At 43.7% G+C, this 26221-nt stretch overlaps 1 protein-coding gene across 1 annotated transcript in view; it reads left to right on the top strand.

The window, feature by feature from the left end:
- The window catches only part of CASQ2 (calsequestrin 2 (cardiac muscle)), a 70708-nt gene that overhangs the window by 16480 nt on the left and 28007 nt on the right, over window positions 1–26221 (top strand). Inside the window, exons 2-5 of the mRNA XM_010830739.1 lie at window positions 9355–9439; window positions 12407–12507; window positions 14100–14211; window positions 21494–21567. Coding sequence (XP_010829041.1) covers window positions 9355–9439; window positions 12407–12507; window positions 14100–14211; window positions 21494–21567 — 372 coding nt within the window. The remainder of the gene's footprint in view (window positions 1–9354; window positions 9440–12406; window positions 12508–14099; window positions 14212–21493; window positions 21568–26221) is intronic.

The raw sequence follows: 26221 nt of genomic DNA on the forward strand, positions 1-26221 counted from the left end.
TCAGACATGTAAATTCATGGGGCCCCTCCCAGGCCTCCTGAGTTGGGAATTCCGGGGTGGACCCAGCAATCTGTGTTCTTACAAGGCTTCCCTCCAGGTAATACTGATGCAGGCTCAGGTTCAAGAACCACTAGCTTAGTGTAATGGGGTTGCCCTGCAGTGAATTTCTAGGGAACAAACATTCATAAGCGCTTGAATACATAGTACTCCTGCAAGAATTAGATCTCATCTTTTCAGGGTAGAAAATTGAGATCAGAGAAGTGTGACCTGCCCAGAGTCTCACAGCTGATAAGCAGTGGCGCCAGGATTGGGGCCCAGGTCCCTCTGAGGCCCACGTGAAGGGAGCAGAATGTAATCGATGCAAGTTTGGGCCCTGGAGCCAGAGAGTCATGGCTAGAATCCCAGATCACTTGAGTGCTGTGTGGCTCTGGGCAAGTTGGTTAGCCTCTCTGTGCCTCTGTTTCATCATCTTGAACTTATACTTCATGTGAGTTTTGTGAAGATTCAATGAGATCACTCATGTGAGGTGTTGGAGCAGTATCTGGTGTACAGTGAACACTCGATAGATGTTATTTTTATTGTTAAATACTGCTTCTCAATGTGGCGGAGTGGAATGAACACACAGCAGTGACCTTTGGGTCTTTTCCTTGGCTCTGACCAAGGTGATAGTTCAAAAGTGACAGTAAAAACAATCAACATTGCCCCCCGCCCACTTTCCCTCAAGGCTCTTTTAGAAGCCACCAGGTCCAGCCCCAAAAGGCCCCAGTGTTCAGCTCATAAAATAGTGGTCCCCCTCTCTCACCTGCCTCCTGCTTGGACACATTACGTGCCAAGCCCCCAGCTATACATAGCCCAGGCCTCATCCGAGGGTGGTGGAAGGTGACTGGAGATAAACGTCAGCTCTCCGGTTTCAGGGGAGGACGCGCACAGTAGTGGACTTGCTTGACATGTGGCCAGATGGTATCAGGGATGGTGGTTGAGAAGAGCCACTTGGCTCTTGGCTTCCATGGAGAGAGCAGGGTTGCCGCCAGGGTATTTTTAATGGCTGGCCCGAGGGACACTCACTTGGAGTGAAGATCTGTGACATGTCCCCCCATACTTCTCAGACCTTGATTTTTTTTCAGATTCTTGACCATGCAGAAAGTGAGCCCCTTCAGCTCCCTTCAGTAGGTAAGCAGCCCCTTGTCCCTGCTACCCCACCTTCTTCTGACAATGAAGCAAATTCGTCTTTCTCCTCCAGGAGGACAATTCTTGAGAAACAGAACTTTCTCCCCGTTGGTCCCTGGATCAGGGCTGAGATGTCCTACAAAGGGACTGGACTTGGAGGGACACACATAGACAGGGCACCTCACGTGCCAGTCCTCTGAGGCCAAAGGGAGCGTGACCCTGGGGGCTGCTGTGTTAGTTTCCCTTCCTTTCATAGCAAACTTCTTGAGCAAGTGATCTACACCTGCTCTCCTGCGACCCTGCCACCCACTCATTGGCCTCGCTCTCAGTGCTTTGGCTTCCAGCCCAGCTCCTTTCTAAAGGTCATCCTGAAAGGAGAGACCTCAATGGTGGTCCCATCTCCGGGGACTCTCTGCAACACTTGATCTGACCACCTGCTTGTTCTCGAGCTTCTGTGACTATGGAATCCTGGCACTGCGTCCCTTGTCCTCCTGCTTCTCCCACACACCTCTCTGCCTCCAGGCAGCCTCCTTTTCTCACCTGCTACAAGGCGGCCAGTCCTCGACCCTGTGGTTTTCTCGTACACTCTCCTTATACCGTCACCACTCACTTGCAGAGGTCCTTCGAAACCTCTCCCCCACACTCCAGGTTGGCGCCTCCAACTGCTGCCTGGATTTCCACGGCCATGAACTCATTGCATCTAAATCCAAGCTGAGAAGCTCGTTCGTGGTTCTGGTGTGCCCTCCTGACGTCTCTGTTTGTCTTCCACTCTGTTCCCTGGCTGGAGACCTTGGAATCGTCTTGCCTCCTCCACTCCTTGGTTTCCCCTACTTTCCCCAATTCTCCAAAACCATACAATGGTTACCAGTCTGACTGATTCTCAGCTTCTAACTTCATTTCACAGGCTGCTTCATCTGCTGCCTTCGCTGGAGACCTGACATCTCCCACTGAGACTCTAGCAGCGGCCTCCCGACTGGTCGCCTTCCCTTCCACTTTCCTATCTATCTGGTCTATGCCCTCAGATCAACCCTCCCCAAACTCAAATTAACCATACTGTTCTTCTACTCAAGCATCTTCCACATCAGAACTGCCGGTCCTAATGTTCAAAGTCCTTTGCACTCTTTCTCTAGCATGCCTTAAGCACACTACTCCTTCCAGCTCCCCTGAGAAGCCCTCTACCTGAGAACAGAAGCCTCTTCCCTTTCACTCACCCTGTGCATTTGCCCCTCCAAGCCTTCAAAAACATTTGTGCCAGTTTTTTCTTCCTCAGATGTCGGTGCAGCTCTCCTCTGCCTATTCAGACACACCTCCCCTCTCAAGGTCTAGCTGGCCTCCCTTCTTTCTTCCATTTATTTATTTAATAAACTAATGTTTCATTCTGTTTTGTTTTTAACTCTCCTCTTCTTAGGTTCTATACTCGGTGCTGGAGATAGTACATAGAGAAAAACAGGCAGGGACATGGAGCTCACAGGCTCACACGCAGATAGTTGACAGACAAACGATCATACAGTGAATGTGTACTTATTGATACAAACTGGGAAAGGACTGTGAAGGCAAAGCACTACGGACAAAGGCAGAAAGAGCACCCAGTTCAGACCCAGTTCAGAAAGAGCACCAGGGAGTCAGGAAATGCCCTTTGAGCTACTGACATTAATGTGTAGACTTCGAGGAGAAATAGGAGTGGAGGGAAGGATCTTCTAGAAAGAGGAGAGAGCATGCACAGTAGAGGAGCATGTTGAGTGTCTTTGTGTGAATAGATCAAGGTGTCCCCACAGGCAGCTGCAGTCCGTGCCTTGCCCTAGGACTTGGGAGCACAGCTGAACGAGGTGATCCTGGGCAAAGACTTCCTGATCCAGGAGAGAACTCGCTGTTTTGAGGAACTGAAAATGATGGGTCAGTAAGAGGCAGAGTGGCCCCAAATGAGGCTGGAGAGGCAGCTGGGCCAAACTGTGAGGGCCTTTGTGGTCATGTCAGGGATTTGAGATTTCATCCTGAGTATGTGGAAACTAAATCCACACTCCTTCTCATCACTTTCAAAGCTCTGTATGATTGACTCCCTGCCCACGAACTCTCTTGCTCTGGCTCCAGACCCCTTATTTTCTGTCTTAGTTCTTCAACATCTATCAGCTAATTTTTTTTGTTTTAATTTTTATTTTTTAAACTTATGAAAGTACAGTAACATATTTACGGGAGACTTGGAAAATATAGAACAAGGTTACATGTAGCTCTGCTATATATTACAATTATTCCTATCAGCTAATTTTTCATTAGCTTCCTCTCTAGTGACATCACAAACTCCTTGACTATGGAATGTGTCTTGCACTTTTGTTTCACAGGGCACCTTGATCATAGTAGGTCCTCAATTAATAATTATTGTCTTCTTGCCATCACCATACATTAGGCGTTGGTATTTCTTAATTGGCACAGCTGACCCTTTCAAGCTGTCATCATAGTAAGAAGAAAATATAACATTTATTAAGCACTTACTGATGCCAAAAACTGTGTCAAGGCGTTCACAGGCATCATCTCATTTACTCTTCTTCAGAAGAGCCTTATGAAACAGATATTGGTACTCCCCATACTTTACAGCTGAGTCATAGCAAGGACCAAGTCAGGAATCCAGGTCTCTGATGCCAAGCTGTATACTCTTAACCACTCGGATATATTATCTCTGGGTCATTTATTCATTTAAAGATGAGATCTACTTCAACCACATCATTACAGAGGTAACAATAGTATAATAAATACCTATATGATGCAAAATTTTAAAAACACATACTATAAATATCTACAATTTTGCTGTTGACATGCATATTATTTAATATGATTTTTTTATATAAAGTTGTTTCTGTACTCAAAAGAATCAGCAATGGTCAAACAAATCAATGTTTCTGGAACTGCACTCATGCCCAGCGGCTACACATACCAACTAATAAGAGACAACTTCATTCTCTAGGATGGACAGGTGGCAAGACCATCTGAGAAGTAACCAACCAACCAATCAACAAAACAGACAGAGCCAGAAGTCAACATGAGAAAACTAGAGTCTAATCTGAAAACAGCGTTCTGGTCTTCTGGAAATTTGGGAGACACACTGACTCTATCTTTTCTCCTCCTGGTGGTTGTAACTTTTAATCACTGTGAAGTGAAGTGACGTGAAAGTGAAAGTCGCTCAGTCCTGTCCAACTCTTTGTGACCCCATGGACTATACAGTCCATGGAATTCTCCAGGCCAGAATACTGGAGTGGGTAGCGTTTCCCTTCTCCAGGGGATCTTCCTAACCCAGGGATCAAACCCAGGTCTCCCTCATCACAGGCAGATTCTTTACCAGCTGAGCTATGAGGGAAGCATCCCTGTAATCGGTAACAGGGTGTAATTTACTCTTCTTCTTTTGGCTCAAAAGTCTCTTAAACTTATGAAGTGCTTGGGCCAGTCCATTCATCCAAAGTATGCTGAGTGTCTCTAGGGAATTCTATGAGATACAAAAGAAGCACAGAATCAGCATTTTTTCCCTTAGGGAGGAAAGATGCACAATATAGAACTCTAATGACTGCAAAATAAGTGCCAGAGTGCTGTGTCCCTATAACGGGCTATTGGAATTCACAGAAAAGAGACTGGAGTCAAAGATGAGTCTGGAGCTGGCCTTTGCAGCCAAGGCCAGGCTGGCAGCAACCTGAGAGAGCTCAGTGAGACTGGGCTACGGAAGAATGGAGAATGGAAAATATGAGCTGGAGATATAAGAGCAGAGCAATGGTGGAGATTACGCTGAGTAGGAGAGGCAGACAATGTCTGGCCTGCCCCGTCAGCTCAGCAGGGGCTCTTGATCCTGGGGAGAATGGCCATGTCAGGAGTCAGCCCAGAAGGCCCCAGTCTTTCACTGCGCCCTTTCTCCCCCAGCCCAGTCTCATGGCTCTCTCTCGGGTGGCTGCCAGCCTTGGCCACCCCTGGCTCAGGCCCAAGAAGGGTGCTTGCTAGGGCTGATGGAGGTGATGACAGAGCTCAAGTGCGCAGGCTTTGGGCCTAATCAGGGTAGGAGGCGAGAGTGACAGGACCCCTCACGGATTGTGCAGAGGGTGCCAAGGAGAAGGTGGACAGGTCTTAGCTAGCACAGTTCCTGACGCATCTGTGGCTGCCAGCGTCTGTCTCTTCATCTGTGCCTAGAACAGTAACTGGCTGTGGCTTAAACAGAAAACCATAAAAAAACAGAACTGACTTTGTCTGCGATAGCACCTTCCACTCACGTATCTTCAATTGTCATATATCAATATCAATAAGTAATGAGAATGTCATGCTTTACAAGCCTAGGCAAGGCACCCTTGGCATCTACTTAAAAACCAATAAAATGTGGTGGTATATGCCTAGGAGAGGTCGGAATTAAATTCTCTGTAATTCTCAGAGTTAATCTTGAAAACTCTTACTATTAATACTATTTCTCTCCTACACTTAAGATGAAGCAACCAACAGGGCTGAGCATGGCCCTTGGGTCACAGTTGGAAAACACCACGCCACATCACTTTTGGATGAACGGACAGCCATTTATAGCAGTGTTTTTGAGAATGTGGTACAGGATCTGCTGCGTCAGAATCATGGGGTGTGGTGGTGTGGTTTATGAAAATATTTTCTCCTGAGCTCCACCCCAGCTCTATTCTCTACTTTGTGGAGTGAAGGCCAGGAAGCCCCATTTTACCCAGTGTTCCAGGTTTAAGAACCACTGTTAGAGGCTCACACTTTAGAAATAGGGAAACTGTCTAATATCACAAAGCCATCAGGTCTCATCATCATTAATTTTTAATTATAGAAAGGGAGCATTTCAGTTAACGTATTGATAGCACTAAACAGGACAAAGTAACTTACACTGAACACCAGAAAACTAAAAAATGATCTTGTCTAATAAACTGAATGCAATAGATTACAGCCAAGTGACTCTGCAGAAAGGCCTCTTTAAGCATTACAGGGACGCTCAAGATGAGTCATAATATAAACACTGATGATATCTTTCTTCCTAAGCCTTCCCTAGTCTCAGCCAAAATTCAAGAAAGAAGAGAAAACTGTCTGTGGGGTGGAGGAGGCATTTGTTACCTGCCCCTCCACCTCCAGTCACCAGAGGGACTCCGCAGAGCAGCTTTCTGTGCTTCTGCCCAATATCCTTGGCCTTAGATGAAAGGAGTGATTAGGAGCTAGAGAGAAAGAAAGAGAACAGAGAGCATAGGAGGTCAAGAAGGGAAGAATGAACAGGCAAATAGAGAAGTTACAGCAGGAGATAGCCCTTTGAACAAATAGTGCTGGAACAGCTGGACACCATTGGTTAAAAATACACACACACACACACACACACACACACACACACACAAAACCCTCAAAACAGATCATGGACTTACATGTAAAATTAAAATTCCAAAACTAGGGAGATCCCTGGCAGTCTAGTGGTTAGGACTCAGTGCTTTTACTGCCATGGTCCAGGTTCAATCCCTGGCTAAGGAACTAAGATCCCTCAAGCCACAGGAAGCAACAACAAAAGAAAATAATAAAACTGTTAGGGAAAAAATGGAAAAAAATTTCAGGATACAGGATTAGGCAAACAGTCCTTAGACTTAACACCAAAAGTGCAATCCATAAATGGGAAAACTGATAAATATGACTTCATTAAAATCAAGAACTTTTATTGTGAGAAAGACCCTATTAGGAGGATGAAAAGATAAGCTTCAGGGTGGAAGAAAACATTTGCACACCACGCATCCAACAAAAGTGAGTGAAGTCACTCAGTTGTGTCCGACTCTTTGTGACCTCATGGACTATAGCCTGCCAGGCTCCTTCGTCCATGGAATTTTCCAGGCAAGGACGCTGAAGTAGGTTGTCATTTCCTTCTCCAGAGGACTAATATTTAAAGAGCTCTCAAAACTCAGCTATCAAAAATAATCTATTTGGAAAATAGACAAAAGACATGAACAGGTATTTCATAGAAGAGAGCATACTGATGGCAAGTACATGAAAACGTATTCATCATCATTAGCCATTAGGGAAATGCATTAAAACCATAATGAGACTTCACTACACATATAAAATTAAAAAGTGACAACACCAAGTGTTGGCAAAGATGCAGAAGAACTGGATTCCTCATCCCTACATTGCTATTGGGAGAAGGCAATGGCAACCCACTCCAATACTCTTGCCTGGAAAATCCCATGGATGGAGGAGCATGGTAGGCTGCAGTCCATGGGGTCACTAAGAGTCAGACATGACTTTACTTTCACTTTCATGCATTGGAGAAGGAAATGGCAAGCCACTCCAGTGTTCTTGCCTGGAGAATCCCAGGGACAGGGGAGCCTGGTGGGCTGCTGTCTATGGGGTCATACAGAGTCGGGCACAACTGAAGCGACTTAGCAGCAGCCCGAATATAAAGTGGTATAGCCACTCAAACAGCAGTTTCTTTCAAAATTAAACATGCAATTATGATGCAACCCAGCAATTGCATTCCTGAGTATTTTTTCCTAAAGACATTAAGACTAACCTTCACACAAAAACCTGTATATGAATGTTTCCAGCAGCTTTACTCATAATAGCCCAAAACTTGAAACAGCCCAGATGTTCTCCAGTGGATGAATAATTGAAGAAACTGTGGTACCTCCATAATATGGAAATACTGCTCAGTTATACAAAAGAATGATCTATTAATACACCCAAGAATCTGGATGAATCTCCAGAGAAATATGAGTAAATAAAAACAACCTCAAAGGTTGCATATGATATGATTCAACTTATATAACATTCTTGAAATGAAAAGATTACAGAAAATGGGAACATGTTGTTGTTCAGTCACTAAGTCATGTCTGACTCTTTGTGACCCTATGGACTGTAGCACACCAGGCTTCCCCATCCTTCACTATCTCCCAGAGTTTGCTCAAATTCATGTCCATTGACTTGGTGATGCCATCAGCGGTTGCCGAGGTTAGGGAGGGGATGATGGTGGAAGCAAGTGGATGTGACTATAAGAAGACAACATGAAGGATCCTCATTGTTCTGGAAATCTTCTGTATCTTTACTATATAAATACCAATATCCAGTTTTGATACCGTATTCTAGTTTTGCAAGATGTTACTTTGGCGGCAACCTGGGTAAAATGTATGAGTGATCTCTCCATACTATTTCTTACAACTGCATGTTAATCTGCAATTATCTTTTTTAAAATTTTAAATAAAGAAATGTAATATTAATATTTCATGATCTTTCTGGGAGCTTCCCCACTCTATTCTAAGCCTCCATTCAGCCATATGGCAGGAATTAGATCTCAGTCAATTGAGGGTCTCTCAATTCCTTATCTCTGGAGGAGGAAATGGCAACCCACCCCAGTATTCTTGCCTGGAGAATCCTATGGACAGAGGAGCCTGGTAGGCTATAGTTAGTCCACAGAGTTGCAAAGAGTCAGATACGACTGAGTGACTGAACACTACTTTCTCATATCTAAGCTTCAGGGAGCTTAACATGATGCCAGTCTTGTGCTTGGTGTCAGCAGGTAGGCTGGTGTCCACCCAGTCCAGCCATGGGTCCACGTGACACTGTTGCACCCTCTTCACCTTTGAGGCTCGGAGTCCACCCAGGTACTCTGGTCGTGCTTCCTCTCAGCTGGAAGCAGGAGAACTTCAGAGGTCATCTCAGGTCGTTTTACCAGATACCCTCAATGGACATTCCTACTCCTCAAGTCCATGGGGTAAAGGGATTTGAAGACTGTCTTGGGTACTGGGGACACTGGTCTCCTTTATTCTAAGGTCCCTCAGCCTATCTGGCATCTCTCATGACCCCGCCAAACCCCAGTGGCTGGGGATGGGCTCCAGGCCCCTTAGTAGGAATCTGTTGGTACCCAGTTCTCTTTGTCTCCTTTCTGATTCTGCATTCTCCCAACTCAAATTTTATCTACCCCGAGGGCAGAGAAGGGTGTGCAACAATGGGTGTGGTCTTCCAAAGCTGAGCTCTGGCTCTCGCATTTGTCTCTCCTTGGTTCTGGGAATTCTGCTGAATCATCCTTCTCCTAAGGGTATAAACACAGAATCTCTACATTGCTTCTTGAACTGGTCACAGAGTAACAGGAAGTATGGAAAGAAATCTTGTCAACATATCAAACTAGTGTCCCATGGTATTTTCTAGTCTTGCTGCCCTTGACTCACTTACTCTCCTACTTGTCTTTCCCTTCAGCTTGTGGCCCAGGTCCTGGAACACAAAGATATAGGCTTTGTGATGGTGGATGCCAAGAAAGAAGCCAAGCTTGCCAAGAAATTGGGTAAATGTGATTTTTTATATATATATATATCACGAAGAAACAAATGTGTCTTGCAAAAAAAAAAAAGGCACAGTCATTTTTTTTCTTGCATGATAACTAGACTTGTTTTTAAATAAATATAAAATGATCCTGTACAGCTTAGTCTTAGCTTAGGGAAGAGTTTCACAAAAAGTAAATACAATTTACTGAATTCAATGATTTCACATTAGACATTTAATATATCTTTGGATCAGTACAAGAAAGAGGGTCTCTTCATGGGAAAATGGACACTAATGGTTCAAACCTTTATTTCCAGCTCTTAGAAAAGGTTAAAAGGTTAGCTTCTTGGCAGGGGATGGGGGGACATAAATTAGGAATTTGTGAGTAACATGTATACACTACATAAAATAAACAACAAGGACCTACTTATAGCATAGGAAACTATACTCAATGTTTTGTAATAACCTATATGGGAAGAGAGTCTGAAAAATACATGTATGTATAACTGAATCACTTTGCTGCACATCTGAAACTAAAACAACCCTGTACACCAACTATACATTAATTTAAAAAAAGGGGAGGGGGGCTAACCTCACTGACACTGTGATCTCTTTGAGGGAGATCAAATCCCCTCTTCCATCACCTATTCTTTCCTGACCTCTTAGCTGAAGCAGCCTACAAAGGATATCATTAATAGTAGTGACTCTAGGGCCCCAGTTGTTTCTATATTGAAGGCCAAACCCCAGCTGGGCACTGTCACCAAGGATGAGAGGGAGGATTTAGAGGAGGTATGGTTACATGACTGTACAGTGCAAGTTGTAATCTCCTGTGTCAATACATCATGGTCAAGTGCGAGTGCGCTTCAAGATTCTTACACCGCTAATCCCAAGGAGAGAGAATATAGGTTACTCCTTGGTTTGCAAAAACCCCTGGACCTGTACTGACCATTTCACTTTTTCTGCATCACCAGTGAAGGATGGCAAGTAAAAGACAGCAGGAGGTTATAAAACAGGACCTTTAAAGAAAGGTTAATTGGATTGGGAGTAGTAATCACAAAATACAGAAAAAGATTAGCGGTGGTTCAGTAAACACCTTCAGATATATATGAAAGTTCATTATCTTAGAGAATTGCAAACAACTGCTTCCTATTTTATTTTCAAGACCAGTTTTTTTTTTCAAAAAGATTTAAATTGTAGGAGACAACATTTAGGTTAGATACAAGGCAGACTCATGACTATAAGTGATAATGCATTATTAAGAATGCCTGGAGTATCTCCTTCCCTGGAGACAAGTTAAGAACTTTTTCCCCTTGTGCAAAGCATATTCATCTCTTTCCCTTGTCAAAAGCGAGTTGATGAATTCAGTCCAATACCTCTTGATTTCCTAGTCTTCTCTCTTCCCACTCTTTTAATGAGAATTTGGGAGAATTTCTAGTAAAAAACACTAGTGTTCTAGCAAGCTAGAAATTTAGGGAGCACAAGCTCAGCAAGCATTCATAAGAATGGACTGATGGACGTTCTCTCAGTGATGTGATGGGGCTTTAAGTGTCTAAATGAACTTTTAAACGACATGGGGCAGGTTCTTTCTGATTATTCAATCCCCGAAGTTTACAGGACAGTTGTATCTTGTAAACCTGCTCCTTGAACTCCATCCCCATTTCCATTTGCCAGAGTTTGGTCTCTGAACTAATGCAACAATCTCTCACTGGTTTCAGGCTCAGAGAGAAGTCCAACAGCAGGACACTGCTGAGGTTCATCACGCACCCTCTGTGATCAGTCCCTGCCTGCCTCGGGATACCTGGCACACTGCTCCTTTAGATTTATAAGCGGGGCTCCACAACAGGCTAGGGCTTCTTCAGAAGTGCCCTGGGACATGGTGGGCAGTGGGCCAGCCTCCCTTCCTCTAGAGATTCTGCAGAAGAGTTCATCTGGAGAGAGCATCCTCCAGCTAATTGAGAGTTTGAAAACAATTAATCTAAGGAATTAAGGATGCCATGCAGTTGGAGCAAGTGCCAGCCTCAGCTATTTAGCATTCCTGGGGGGAAATGCAGTTCTTCGGCGAGCATTTGTGAAAGTACACAACCGAGAGCGAGGCAGGCAGGAAAGAAGATGCAGAACCTGCTCTTGCAGCGTTATCAGCAGACTGGGGACAGATGTGCAGAATTCAGCTACAATAGGAAAGCAAGGTGTTCGCTCTGACTGCAAACTTTTATGGGATACCAAGGGGTCCAGACTCCAAGCAAGGTGCTGGAGTCCCAAGAGGACCACAGCCCTTCCCTTCTAGAGGGATCGCTGTTAGAATGAGTACCTGTACACGGAGCTGAGAGCAGATCCATAATGGCAAGGGAGACTGGAGAAGCTCTCTCTTGAAAAATGGGTCATAAGCTAAGACCCACAGGAGGTGACCAAGATGAGTGGTAGTGGTGTCGGTGTAGTGGGAGGTCACTCCAGGCTCAAGGAGAACAACTGCACAGAGAATCATGCACTATGGCCTTTCCTTTCTGCCCCCTTTCACCTCAGCTTTTGGGCAAAAAGCCAAGGGAGTTGCACAGGGATGAAAAGCGAAGTTCTCAAGGGAGCACAGGTCCACCCAAGGGAGAATGTAGAGGACAGGGCTGGCACTAGGCTGTGGAAGGGCTTCATGCCAGGCTACTGAGCCAGATGGGCAGTGGGTGTGAACACTTTCTGATAAGAAGGATGGAGTCAGCAGTGGGTTTTGGAAAATGAAAGCAGTGGCAGAGTGGTGATGAGGTTTTTCTTTGAAGCTAAAGTCCAGGTGGAATTATGGGTTCCTGACTATTTCATTTTGAGCTCCCACTTTGGGAACCCTTCTGAGGTGTGGTTGCAAGGGAACCAATCTTAGGGTTAATGCTAGTTCCACTGAGCCTGACCCCATGTCACCCAGGAAACCTGAGCCAGACCCTGGCCGACAGGATGGCTCTTCTTTCATCAGGATGATTTTATTTTGGGAACTCTTTGTTTCTTTTAGGTTTTGATGAAGAAGGAAGCCTGTATATTCTTAAGGGTGATCGCACAATTGAGTTTGATGGCGAGTTTGCAGCTGACGTCTTGGTGGAGTTTCTCTTGGACGTAAGCTTCTGCGCCCAGTGGCCCTGCGTGGCGCTGTTTAGGTTCAAATACAGGGGGACGTAAGACCCGAAAGTAACAACAGGAAAGGTAGATAACCTGACCTGGTCTAAGAAAGATTTCTCAAGCCTCACAAAAAAACTAAAGCATGCCTACATCATGACAATATTTATGTCTACTCAGCAGCTGGCCCATAAATCACTCCAGAAACTGTTTTATTAGTGACCAGAGGGTCACAAATTAGGACTTTGTAGTAGTAGGATGTTAACTCTCTGAGCAAGTATACACAAACATCCCCAGAATCCCCTTGGCTTTGTTCTAGGGCTTCTGAAGGGAGGTGTAAGGAAGAGAGGAGGATGTTCAGTGGAAGATGGAGGAGGGAGAGGAGTAATAACCTGCTGAGTGACTCTCAGGATAAAGAGAGGCAGGGCTGAGGAGCCCTCCAATACCACATTCCCTCTCAGCCATGGACAGACAACACCCTGGGATCCACGTGCTCAGGCCAATAGAGGAATAGACACTGTACAGATATTTTTTCCATAGCTAAACTCACACTTTCATGAACAGCTGTGAAGTCAAGTTCTTTGGCACTCAGGTGCCTGAGCCGATAAAGACCATCCATACTGGTGATTCCTTATCTACCAGCTAGAACACCGTGGCCTACTGCTTTTTCCCAACTGCCTCCAAAATTCTATGAGAGGGGCAGAAGTAAAGTCGAAGGTTACCTCCTATAAACCAGTGCTCATAGACTCTCATCTCCCTGACCCACGCTGGCAAGCCCTAAAGAAGCCTGAGGGAGGCAACAGAGCAACTGCCCACGTGGCCCTGCCCCGGCTCCGTCAGCTAGAAGGGGGCTTTTAGGTGCAAGTACCTTAAATAATGAGCAGCATCACTAACAAACGGAAGACCAGGGGAGGCAGATTTTAGACTTGACCAAATCAGGGCTCTAGCTCCGTTTCTTTCTGTAAATCAGGTAATTGTGTTGGCTTTGTCCTCAAGCTGACTGTTCTCAAGTTCTCTGACAACTTAGAGGGATGGAATGGGATGGGAGGTGAGAGGGAGGTTCAAGACAGGGGACATATGCATACTTATGGCTGATTCGTGTTGTTGTACGGCAGAAAGCAACACAACGTGGTAACGCAATTATCCTCCAATTAAAAATAAATTTTTAAAAAGGTCCAGCAGCAGGAGCTGATACACCACATTTCCTCATTCACATCCAATGAGACAGGGAAAAGAATCTGGCCTCCACTGCTCTCTTAAAAGGAAAGTAGAACTTTCCCCCGGCCTTCAAGCTGATGTACTCTGGAGATTCATTGGCCAGAACTGAGTCACATGCCATTCCTGAATCAATAGCTGGCAAGAGAAATGAGGTTACTCCTAGACCAGGCGGCCTACTTCCATGCGTTAAGGTCAGTTCCTCTAAGAAAGGAAGAAATTTCACCTCACTGGAGAAAGCGAAATGGATCCTGAAGAACTCAGACTAAGTTCACAACTTCCCCCCAAAGCACTCTACACATGCGCCTGACTCTCCTACTGGGCAGGAACAGTTCTTTTATTTGAACATCTTTTGTGTTGTGTGTGTGGTATTCCAGCTCATTGAAGACCCAGTGGAGATCATCAATAGCAAACTGGAAGTCCAAGCCTTTGAGCGCATTGAGGACCACATCAAACTCATTGGCTTTTTCAAGAGTGAGGAATCAGAACGTAAGTTGTCTGTCCACCCCAGCCTGTCAGTCTAAAGGCTCCTTTCCCAACAAGGTGTGTTAGATTATCCAGAAAGAAGATGAGCCATCAGCACATAGAGGGAGAATCTTCCTTACACCATGTGCAATGGGACAAATGAGCAGAAATTATGCAAAACAGGTGGGGGAGCTGAAAGATTATTGAAGTTGGGCCATGTTCTCTGACCTTGAAGGGGGGTCGTGAGTGTTAGATAGATGAGAGAAAAGCGCTTCCTCCACTTTCTCCACCTGCCCATCAACCTGCAGGATTCTCTCCCAGCATGGGGTAGAAAGGGCTGTCTCCCTGACATTGGCAGCTCCTGTGGTCAGCAGCTGGAGAGCATCTCAGTCATTTGGAAAGCATTTGAAGAAAGTCTGGGTAGAGATCAGCTTGGCAGCTGCAGCACAATGTGGGAAATTGCTGGTCAACCCCCACTGACCACCAAGGCTGCCTGCAACGGCATGGCCACACCCTTGGGTATATTCCCTTTGAAAGCTTTGTGGCCAGGTTTTGGGTGGGCAGAGGAACATACTGGAGCATCACTACAACCTACAGAGAGGTGACTGGGGTAGCGAGTGGGAACCAGGAAGGGACAGGAAGAGAAGGAACCAGGAAGGCCAACTACTTGAGGACATTTTTTAAAGTGCTTTGGCAGCAAGGGTCCTATGCTGCTGCTAAGTCACTTCAGTTGTGTCCAACTCTGCGACCCCATAGACGGCAGCCCACCAGGCTCCTCCATCCTTGTGATTCTGCAGGCAAGAGCACTGGAGTGGGTTGCCATTTCCTTCTGCAGTGCATGAAAGTGAAAAGTGAAAAGTGGAAGTGAAGTCGCTCAGTTGTGTCCGACTCTTTGTGACCCCATGGACTGCAACCTACCAGGCTCCTCCGTCCATGGGATTTTCCAGGCAAGAGTAGTGGAGTGGGGGTGCCATTGCCTTCTCCCAGGGTCCTATGAGTTCAGGCTTTTTCTTGTGTCTGAGCTGTGGAGAGAGGGACAGTGCTCGTAGGAGTGGGGATAAGTATGAAAGAGAATTGGGCAGCATTAGTACATGGGAGGGTGCAAATAAGGGCTGCTTATGACTAGTCCTGTAATCTCCAAAATGTTTTGAAATGTTTTGTGAAGCCATCTCTGTATTCCATCTGCCAACTGGCATCCTTAGTCATCTCATCAACAACCCACCTATTTTCTCTCTCTTATGACTCAACACTTTTCTAATTTGCTACATAAAAGGTGAATAGAGATTCACCCTCCTTAAGGGTGCTTTTCTGGAAAGGAGGCTAGTTAAGAACTTTCAACCCAGTTCTTTAGGTGACTTTATTTCAATTTTCACATTCCTATATAGAGGCTGGCTACTCTGGGTTCTCCTCCCACCTCCTTCTACTTTCTCCTCTTCCTTTCGTTTCCCTTAATCCTTTTCTGCCTTCCCTGAGCCCCTCAATTGTTTCTATCCATTCCCATCCTGTTTCTCTTTCTTCCTCCATTAAGCTCAGGACAGCATAGATGGAGGGAGGATTGGGATGAAAAGGACATCTTCCAGAGTTTCCCTGATTACAACTGGTTACAACTCCATGCTTTCACAGCCAAGGGCCTGGGTTTGATCCCTGGCTAGGGAACTAAGATCCCACAGGCTGCACAATGTGGCCAAAAAGAGAGAGAGAGAGAGAAGCACATCTTCCACTGTCTACCTTCCCCAACCCTGAATGAATAACAATAATAGCTCCATTCAACTGACGTGTATCATACCCCAGGGCCTGTGCCAGGAGTTTTCTGCAGATGCCTTAGTTTCATTCTCGCAACTAGCCTGTAAGGTAGCTACCATTATTATCAGCATTTCAATGATGAGGATATAAAGGGACAGAAAGGCTGAGTGAACTCACCCAGTATCAAACAGCTAGCAATAATGGTAGAGCCAAGATTTACATCCCAGACAGCCCCAGACAGCTGACTTCAAGGATCATACACTGACCCACTGGGCCGTACTTTCAAGACTGCACAGCTGTGTCAGGTCAAGGCACACACGAAATGTGACCATGCTTGTATGGCACGTAGGGGTAAACTGGAAGAGATTTATTTGGGCTTACAAAAAAAAATGTTTTTTCACTTCCTTAATATAATAATTACAAAATAATAGGAAAGATATAAAATATTACATTGTATAAAACTTCTAAGTAAAATATTTATAGATTTTGAATGAAAATCTTGTGCTTGCTTCTAAGAATACACCTTTTAATATCAGGTTTTATGTTTGAAATAGCAATATACAGTTCCTGATCAAGGTTTTAAATGATCTTTTCAAATTCTGCATAGTCACCCTTGACCAGAGACTTTGCTGGCACATGTAGATGGTGGCAAATGACAGGACAACATTCATTTTTTTTCCTTTGATTGATGAAGCATCTTTTCTTGCCGTTGAACAGAATTTAGATAATCTAATCTCTAAATTGTCCTTCAAGGATGTGAACATTCTTTCCATCTAACAGATATTGCGCTTCTTTTCAATGACAAATGTAATGTTAATATTTCTTATGATCATCTGAAAAAATTTCAAACCCAGCCAAGCTTTTCCATACTACATATTTAAAAATAATAATGAAGCATTTGGTTTGGAATATGCAATTATCACTCTACTGGTCTTACAACTTTTTCTTAAGATTTAAATAATAAAGTTACTAGTGAGCCATTTTAACCTCCTTTCTAAGGTTAAATTTTTGCTTTTAAATTGATAAACTTTGTACACTGTATATTTCAGTGTCATTGCAATATTCAGTTAACTTTATTCAGGAGCTCAGCAAGGTCCAGCATGTTTTGAAGCCAATAATTTATCCTTTGAAGAGCTTTCAAATCAAACATAATTCACAATTTTTTTCAATTCATCTCTTAGCTCATAAACTTTTAGTAAAACTCCCCTTGCACACTGAGCCTGCTTGAGTATGATACAGCAGAGACAAGTCTTCTGAACCTATTGCTTTACCTGGAACGAAGGAGAGAAGCTTGGTGTTGCTAATGGTAAAGAATCTGTCTGCCAATGCAAGAGATGTGTGTTCAATCCCTGAGTCGGGAAGATCCCCTAGAGTAGGAACTCATTCCAAAAACACTCCAGTATTCTTGCCTGGAAAATTCCATAGGCAGAGGAGCCTAGAGGGCTACAGTTCATGGGCCTGCAAAGAGTCAGCCACAACTGAGCACACACACACCCCCACACACACAAGAAGAAAAGGGGCTATGGAGGTTTGGATATTATTTGGGTCACTTTTTCAATTAATTAATTTATGTGGCTGCATCAGGTCTTAGCTGTAGCATGCAGAATCTTCACTGCATCATGCGAGATCTTCCCTTGTGGTATACAGATTCTCCAGTTGCAGCATGTAGGCTCAGTAATTATGCCTCATGGACAGTTGCTCCGCAGCATGTGGGATCTGGGTTCCCTGACTAGGGGTCAAACTCACGTACCCTGTACTTCAAGGTGGATTCTTAACCACTGGATCACCAGGGAAGTCCCTGGGGTCACTTTTTAAAATAACAATCTTTTATGTGGAATTCATACCAACAGATAAAAGTTTTTTAACAAAGAATTTCTGTGAATAAATACTGCTTGAATCTCAAAATTTTCAGAAAGAACTTGACAACACAGTCTTTACACCTTCTTGTCATTACAGCTTCATCATCAGTTCTGAAGCCATAAAGGCCTGCAGTCCTCTTTAATGAATCAACTAATTAAATTATTCCCAATTATTATTTTTGAGAGAAATGATTTTTTTAATTTACAAAAACAATAATACATTATAAAAGCCCATCTAGAATCCGATTGGCTAATTGTTAATGTATACAGGCATTAGAAAAAAGAAAGAAGGTAGGAAGATAGAACAGTAGAAAGGGAAGAAGGAAGGCATAAATTGAATAATTCAGAAAATTAAGAAAATCAGTTTTGTCCTCTTTAGAAATACCTAATACCAAATTTTGTTGATAATGTTGATCGTGATGATTATTAGCATAATAAATGGCTATCATACATTCCATTGGTGTTAGCAGAAAAAAATAAACTAAATCAAAAGAAAAAACTAAATATTTTACAGAGCCTCACAAACCAAAGCCAACTTGGACTAAAGTAACAATCACACTGAGATGATCCAGTGGGGAAGTCAAGGGAGCAGCCTCTCTCCAGCTGTGATGCTCACTAGTCTTAGGCACAAAATAACTGTTACTGAGACAGAACATTCACTGAGGGAGCCACTGCTTTCAAATATAATATTAGCTACTCAAAAACCTGAATGGTTGTAGAAAATATCTGGAAAGATTTCTCACTGTAAAAAATTTTTATCTGTCATGCCTCTTGTAACACACCTGTGGCCATTACACAGTGGCAGAAAGCATCGTGTTGTTTTACCAGGCATCCCCGTCTCTCTTTCCTTCTTGCCTTTCAGAAGAGGCCAAGGTCAGTGAGTGGGGAAGCTAGGAGGTGGTAAGGCACCCAGGGAAGCAATTGCTGAGAATCCTGTGTGTTCTGCTGTATTTTGAGGGTGACTGGTCAAGGAAGTGTAATGGCACAGAAGACAAGGGCTTTGCAAATGATCTCAAGCTTTTCTATTGAGCAAGAAAAATGGATAGACAGTGGGGAAACTGGAAGAATTTAAAACATAGGTAGAGTGGAATGGTCTTAGGACAGAAGGCTGCCTAAGACGTTTGGTACCAAATTAGAAGGGATCTGGAATAACTGGGAGGCTACATCTCCCAGGGACATGAAGGTCCATTTCCAGTTTGAACATGTAACTGTGGATGCTAGTGCTAAGAGAGAATGACAAAAACTTACTGAGGGAGATCAGGTAATGGTTAAGAATACCAAACTAAGGAAAATGTGAAGCTAAAGGGTCAACACCCAGTATGGAAAACTCAGAGTGATAAGGAAGAAAGGTGAGGAAATGCTAAGACACGACTACAGTAAGCCTGAGTTTAAAAGCTGATGTTCAGGAGCCTGTTCCAGAAGGGGAAAGATCAAGGTAACTGCAGAGTCAGACTGGGTGGAGCCAGGAAGGACCTGGTCTGCATCAAAACAGCACACGAGGGCAGGAAAAACCTTGGGACCACATGAGATGAAACAGAGCAGAAGACTAGACTGGGTTTCCTAGAAGCCAGCTGCTCTTTGGGTGAGGCTAAAGGCTCAACTGCAGTTAGAAGCCTTGAAACCACAGTTTGAAGCTGGCAAATTACCTTGCTCTACCCTTCTGCATCTTAATAGGGATATAGACTGGCTCCTCAAGTGAAGAAGGGAGATCTTGGGACACAGGTAAAGGCCATTCTTTCTATCAGGACAGAGGTTCCTGGAGGCAAGGAGAGGTTCATCAGGAACAAGAGGTCAGGGAAGGGGGGACAGAGGATTCTGATGGAGCCAACTGCTGCCTTAGAAAGACATAAATAACTCAGGTACGGCTATAACCATTCCACTTTCTTCATTCTCTCACCTTCTCTCTATTCATTATCCAAATCTCTCACCCACCTTCCTCCCTTCCACCTAATTCTCTAGCTCATCTCTCAGGTTTTATGATATATTTTCCAACAACCCAACTACTTTTATGAGGAATGAGTTCGTGTAAATTTGCATCAGCTTGTACAGCTGTTCTTGTAGATTTTCCAACCCCTATCTTGCCTGGGCTTATGTGCTTTCCTCTGTTCTAACAACCATCACACTGCATTGTGGTCCTATGAGGACCCATAACCCTCCTTGGCTGTGAGCCTTTGAGATCAGTGTACTTGTCTTATTCAACTTGCTGTCCCTTAAGTCAGCATTATTCTTGAAATGTTTTTGATTAAATATTAGAAAATTCTGCCTGTTTCTGGGATTCTAGATAAAGCTTATGCCTCTGATGATGAAGGGATATGAAATTTCATGAAATGGAAAAAAAAGGAAATCTTATTAAAAATGAATGGTAGGATCATTGACTCTCAGGATTGTAGACTTTAGGCAGAATCATCCACACGAGCACCATGTCCATCACCCTCACATATCAGGCAGGAGTATGAATGTCTTTACCAAGCAGCAACTGCCTAGGTGTAGTGAGGCCCAGCATGGCCACACTCACAGGGTCTCATGCTTATCCTGACCCATTTAGATTCAAGTCTGGGGCCAGAGTCAAGTCTAATAGTAGTACAGTCGCTCAGTCCAACTCTTTGAGACCCCATGGACTGTAGCCCGTCAGGCTTCTCTGTCCATGGGATTCTCCAGGAAAGGATACGGGGGTGGGTTGCCATTCGCTTTTCCAGGGGATCTTCCCAACCCAGGAGTTTAACCCGGGTCTCCTACATTACAGGCAGATTCTTTACCATACAAGACGGTAAGCAATCCGCCTGCAATGCAGGAGACCCGGCTTCAATCCTTGGGTCAGGAAGATGCCTTGGAGAAGGGAATGGCTACCCACTCCAGCAGCCTTGCCTGGAGAATTCTATGGACAGAGAATCAAGCCTGGGCTTGGTTAATTTTAAGTCTTCCTCTCAATCAAGGGATCAGAATGAAAAAACAAAACTGAAAAAGAGAAAAAGAAAAACTAGGGTTTACCCAAAGAAGTACTCCTGCTAGGAAGTTTAAAATTCTTCTGTGATGTCATTTTTGATTGAGTTGTTTTGCATAGTAAGTGGGTTTTGGTCTTATATAGTGCTCACTTACACAGCAGGATGCATTCTCTGTAGAGGGCACATTTATAACTAGCAGTGAGTTTGAGAGAAAAACTTCTTTTGGTTTTTCTCTCTCTTGTCCTCTCTTGGATTCACCCAGTTTCCTAAAACACATAAAACTGCGATGAAAAGCTCCTTTCTAGGGGACTTCCCCAGTGGTCCAGTGGTTAAGAATCCACCTGCCAATGCAGGAGACACAGCTACATGCCATGGAGCAGCTAAGCCCGTGTGCCACAAGTACTGAAGCCTGTGAGCCCTACAGCCTGAGCTCTGGGACAAGAGAACCCGCAAGGAGAAGCTTCACACTGCAACAGAGACTAGCCCCCATTTGCTGCAAATGGAGAGAGCCAGGGAGCAGCCACAAAGACCCAGCGCAAACATAAACAAATAAATAAGAGATCCTTTTCGGGATAGTTAAACGACAGTCCACCCAAATTCCTCGGGATCTAAAGTCAAATGCTTATCTAAATAATATCTACCAAATAACTATCCAATCAGAATTAATTGGCTTCCCACTTTCTCTACATTATTTAAAAAGAGAAATTTCTGATGCAACATGAATCTTGAAAATGTTTCTCCCTTTTTTCTTTTTCCTCTTAGATTACAAGGCGTTTGAAGAGGCAGCTGAACACTTCCAGCCTTATATCAAATTTTTTGCTACTTTCGACAAAGGCGTAAGTACCTAAGAAACCTGTTTAAACACTTTAAAGCTTGAACTTCCCACCACTTATCCTTCTCTTTTAGCAACATTAACACTCCTCCATCCATTAATACATTTGCCAGAAGTGTTAGAAATATGGCATTAAATTACCATTGAATAACAATCGAATACAACAATTATTAATTCAGAGGATGTAAGGATATTTCTGAAAACATACAATAAAAAGAGATGAACCATTCTTTATCACCTTCAACACTAAGAATGGGAAGTGTATGAGCCCAGACGTGCTGGGTCACTGGTCATTGCTTCCTTTTTGTTTAGGGCCATCCTCTCCCTTCCTGGGGTTGTATACCACCCCTCTACGGGGCAAGGATAGGGGATGGATCAGGAGGAGCAGAGACCATCTAAAGCCCTGGTGCTTCAGAAAGTTACCCATTCCTGCTCCTCAGGAGATGTCATTGGTGTACTCGGCTATAACTCAGTGGATCTATATTTTCTGCATATGGCAAGTCTTTTTTAAGCCAAAGAACTGCAGAGATATAGGGGCCTTAAATCAGCGGGTAATTTCTTTGGGGCCTACCAAGGTTGGAGTCCCTACTCTTGCTCCAGTTATTAGCAAAAGGGCTATTTATGGTTTTCTCTGTGTTGGGCACAATTTGATATATTGCATCTATACTGTTTCTAATCCTTTAAACAACTCCAAAACAACTCTGAAAAGTAAAAACACCACTTTCCAGATGAGAAAAAAGATTTAGAAAGGTTAAGTAGTATCCAAGGTCTCCAGCGAATTAGTAGTGGTGCTGAGGTCACAGTTTCGGACTCTGTGTACCTAAAACCATGACCTTTCCTCTGTACCACACCATTAAGTAGGAGACTCTATCTTCTCTTGAGATTCAGGGTGTACACCCACATACTCACATTCACACATCTGCACAATATACACATAACACACATACACAACACCCACAACATGCATATAATCCCACACAACACACCAATACATACACTCATTCAACACACAAACATAACACATACCTTCTCACATAGTCACACTTATACCCACACGTTTATAACACTAATAAACTCACATCCATACACCACACATACACATATGCCCCAAACTAAAAGCTCTAAATCGCAATATTCACCAGAACAAATACACCTAGGACAAAGGTTTGGAGTCTTGATCAAATTCAAGTGGCCAAAGTTGAAAGCAAAAAAGGTAAAAGTTACTCCCAGTGAGGAGTGAGGCTTCGATGAACAGCGTTCATGGGCATTGCTACCACATGGAGTTCAAGTTTTCTTTAAAAAACAAGAGGAAGCCTGTAAGTGCTGGAGCAGGGAAGGAGCATGATGAAAAGAGGTTGCATTGAATATATATACATAACCACTTCTATGGGTATGACCCCCGTCTGCAAGCCTATAATCCAGAAGAGAGCTCTATAATCTAAGTAATACAATCCAAACTTGAAGAATGCTTACTCTAATTGTGTGGATTAGAGTTGGGAGAGAGCTGGAACACGAATATCAAAATGAATAATAACTGTCATTTATTAAGTACTTTTTAGGTGTCAGGATTTGTGCTAAGAGCTTTGCATAGGTTTTCTCATTTAATCCTCTCAACACTCCTGTATAAGAGGGATTACGATTCTCAATCCATGGAAGATGAAACCAAGGCAGGGAGAGACTAAATAGATCTGCTCATGGTCACATGGTTAGTAGGTCAGCCTAACTTCAAAGTCAACTGCTCTGTCCTACTGCTCTCAAGAGAAAGAAACAATACATGTCAATGCTTAACTGCCGTCTGGCACATAGTAAACATTCAGTAAGTGTGAGCCAGTACTGTTGTTAAGAAGAGGCAGTCATCTAAGTCCAGGCGAAGGGAGACTGGGGGTGGGGGGAAGTATTAGTAGAGAAGGGGAGGCCCAGAGAAGCATAAAGGAAATTCATCACTCTCATTTGGTTATAATGGGCTGGGAGGGAATACGGCAGCTCCTGGGTAAGAACTCATCTGAAGGAAGACAGAGTCAGACAGATAAGCTTGGCCAAGCAGGAAGGCCTCAGTTCCTAGAAGGCTAGTCCAATGCTGAACTCAGGGTAGTGTCTGGTTTTAGCTGTGCCTTCCAGCCCAACCATATGTGGTCCATGAAGGTGAGGTCAGGCTATAATTAAAAACTCGCAGGGCTCTTCACTAAAAACTCTGAAAGACACTGAGTCACAAGTGCCCCTGTCATGTAGCCTTGTGGGATTTTATGACATTTATAAAAAGACAGACTCTCTACCTCTATATAGAACACAGAAGGAAGAGCTGTGGCACTGGGCAGTCTTGATCATGCTATAAGGTATTTAAGAATTTATAGTCATCAGTTGCAGAGTCGGGGGAACGGTAAGGTCTAGGAGGCATGGCTGTCCCCAGTCTAAGCCTCACTGGTGCCCAGCAGGGGGTGCTAGAGCAGAAGAAGTGGGCAGAAGGACCTGTTAGTGAGACACTCCACTGCAGGGAATGCCAGAGGGACCTGGAAAGGGAGGGGCTTTATAGAGGTTTGAAGTCAGGAGAGGCAAGGGTCCAGGAAACCCTAATACAGTCCCAAAGATGAAGAACCAACTGGCAGAGGTTGAGATGACAAGGGGACCTGGCCACTGTTGAGATGGAGAGAAAGACAAGAGAAGACACACAAACAGCTTAAGATTGCAAGTCTCTGCTTCAGGACAGTAAAGACTGTAAAGCTCCTGAAAACACTAGGAAATCTAGGAAGAAGAATCTATTGAGGAACATAAGATGGGGTCTGAGGTCTAATTTCTACAAGTTGGGAAGACATTCAACTGCAAGGATCTTTCGTTTATTTATTCATCCACCCACCTAGCAAGCATTTATTGAGGGCCTTTTATGTGCCAGACACTCTTCCAGATGCCAGGGGCACAACACTGAGCAAACCAGATTTCTGTCCTTGTAGAATTTAGAGTTTGGTATGTATTGGGGGAAGGAGAAGATGGGAAGACACAAAGTAAGTAAACAAACCAATAAATATATTATGTTAAATACATTATAAGAGTTGGAGAACTGTAATGAGGATGAGATATCAGGGCTGCTGATGTAGAGTTGGGAGTTTACCAGTTTCCAACCACTGTCCGTGTCGGTAAGCCCCAAGGAGCTTTTAAAAGCATTGGTTCTTGGAACTCACATCTGGAAATTTGGGGTTTTTTTTTAGCATTATGGCCAGGCCCAGAAATATGCATTTTCTAAGAGCTCCCTGGGAGATTTCAGCTGGCACACAGGTTTAGGACTAGCACTGATCAATGGATCTTGATTCTGTATCAAGCCACACAAGGGCCCAACCTGCCTGAAGCAAATGGAGCAAGAGTCAGAGGACTGAGGATGGTGTCCACCTATGGCACCTCACAGTCTGAAAAATGGCAGTTCTAATTATCTCATGCCATCTCCCACTGACCTGTTATTTTCTTGGAGTAAACACTGAGAAGCAAAATCATTTGTTTGAACCATCTTGGGCCAAAAGAAGCTGTGATTCTCTAAACAAAGTTGACAGAGAAGACAGATGTTGAGAAGACCTAAATTCATTGAGTTGGTTTCATCTGCAACAATTGAAATGGCTTGCTAACTTGTGGAAAAACATGTTATCAAGATTTATACACGTGCAAATGTCAGAAGAATGGCCATTGTACTTTATAATCTTCTTGCCTTGACAAACTCCATTCCAACTAATTTTTAAAAAAAAAGGACAAAAGAATTCATGATTGAATCTCCTCAGATTTTAATAGTAAAATCCATTCTTACTTAATTGTACCATCCATGAAACAGGTCTGGGTCCCTTGGATATAGTCAGCCCTACTAAATATTTATTGAAGAATCAATCAGTGCCTCAATCAGTCAAGCTTCCTTCAGCCTTTACCATCCAAGATACAATTAAAAGGAAAAGGAAGCAATTATCTGAGATTCAAGATGAGAAAATTCTATGGTAGTGTCGGGTATATAGGGAATGGGCCTATATAGGGGATATTGGCCTCTAGAAAATTCTGCTCAGAGTGCCCAAGATTTAAACTTACAAACATCATATTCCAACTTCACATTCATGGTCTTAACACTTACATCCTTACACACACACACACACACACACACACACACACAGGTGCATCTCCACTGTTTCCCTTAATGGAGGGTGTGATGAGCTGCTTCTCACCTTCAGGAAGCCTTCATTCTGGCAGACTGATCTGCGGGTGAGTTGATGAGAACCTGTTACAAGAGGAATAAGGAAACATCTCCCTACACCATGCACAGTGCCAATCTGATATTTAAAGGAACATAAATTCCTTTCTGTACAATGTCAAGGAAAAGGTAATTTGGAAGGAAATGAAATGGAAAGTTGGAATGGAGGCAAATTGGCAGTTCAGAACACTCCACTTGAACAATTCACCCTCAAATTGTGCCTCAAGCTCATCATTTGTAAAATAAGTAAAATAATAGCTCTGACCTCGTACAAAGTGGAGATTCAAAAGTAATCAACTTTAAACACTTTGCAACAGTAACTGGCACACAGCAAGCACTCCATGTGTTTGCTATGATTTGTTTTTGTTCATCTGGTCACCTCCTACAAACACAGTTCCCTTGTTCCTAAGATATGTGGTAGGTGAACTCAGAACACCAGAATCCA

Source organism: Bison bison, unplaced genomic scaffold (assembly GCF_000754665.1).
Source record: "Bison bison bison isolate TAMUID 2011002044 unplaced genomic scaffold, Bison_UMD1.0 scf7180017864519, whole genome shotgun sequence".
Lineage (NCBI taxonomy): Eukaryota > Metazoa > Chordata > Mammalia > Artiodactyla > Bovidae > Bison > Bison bison.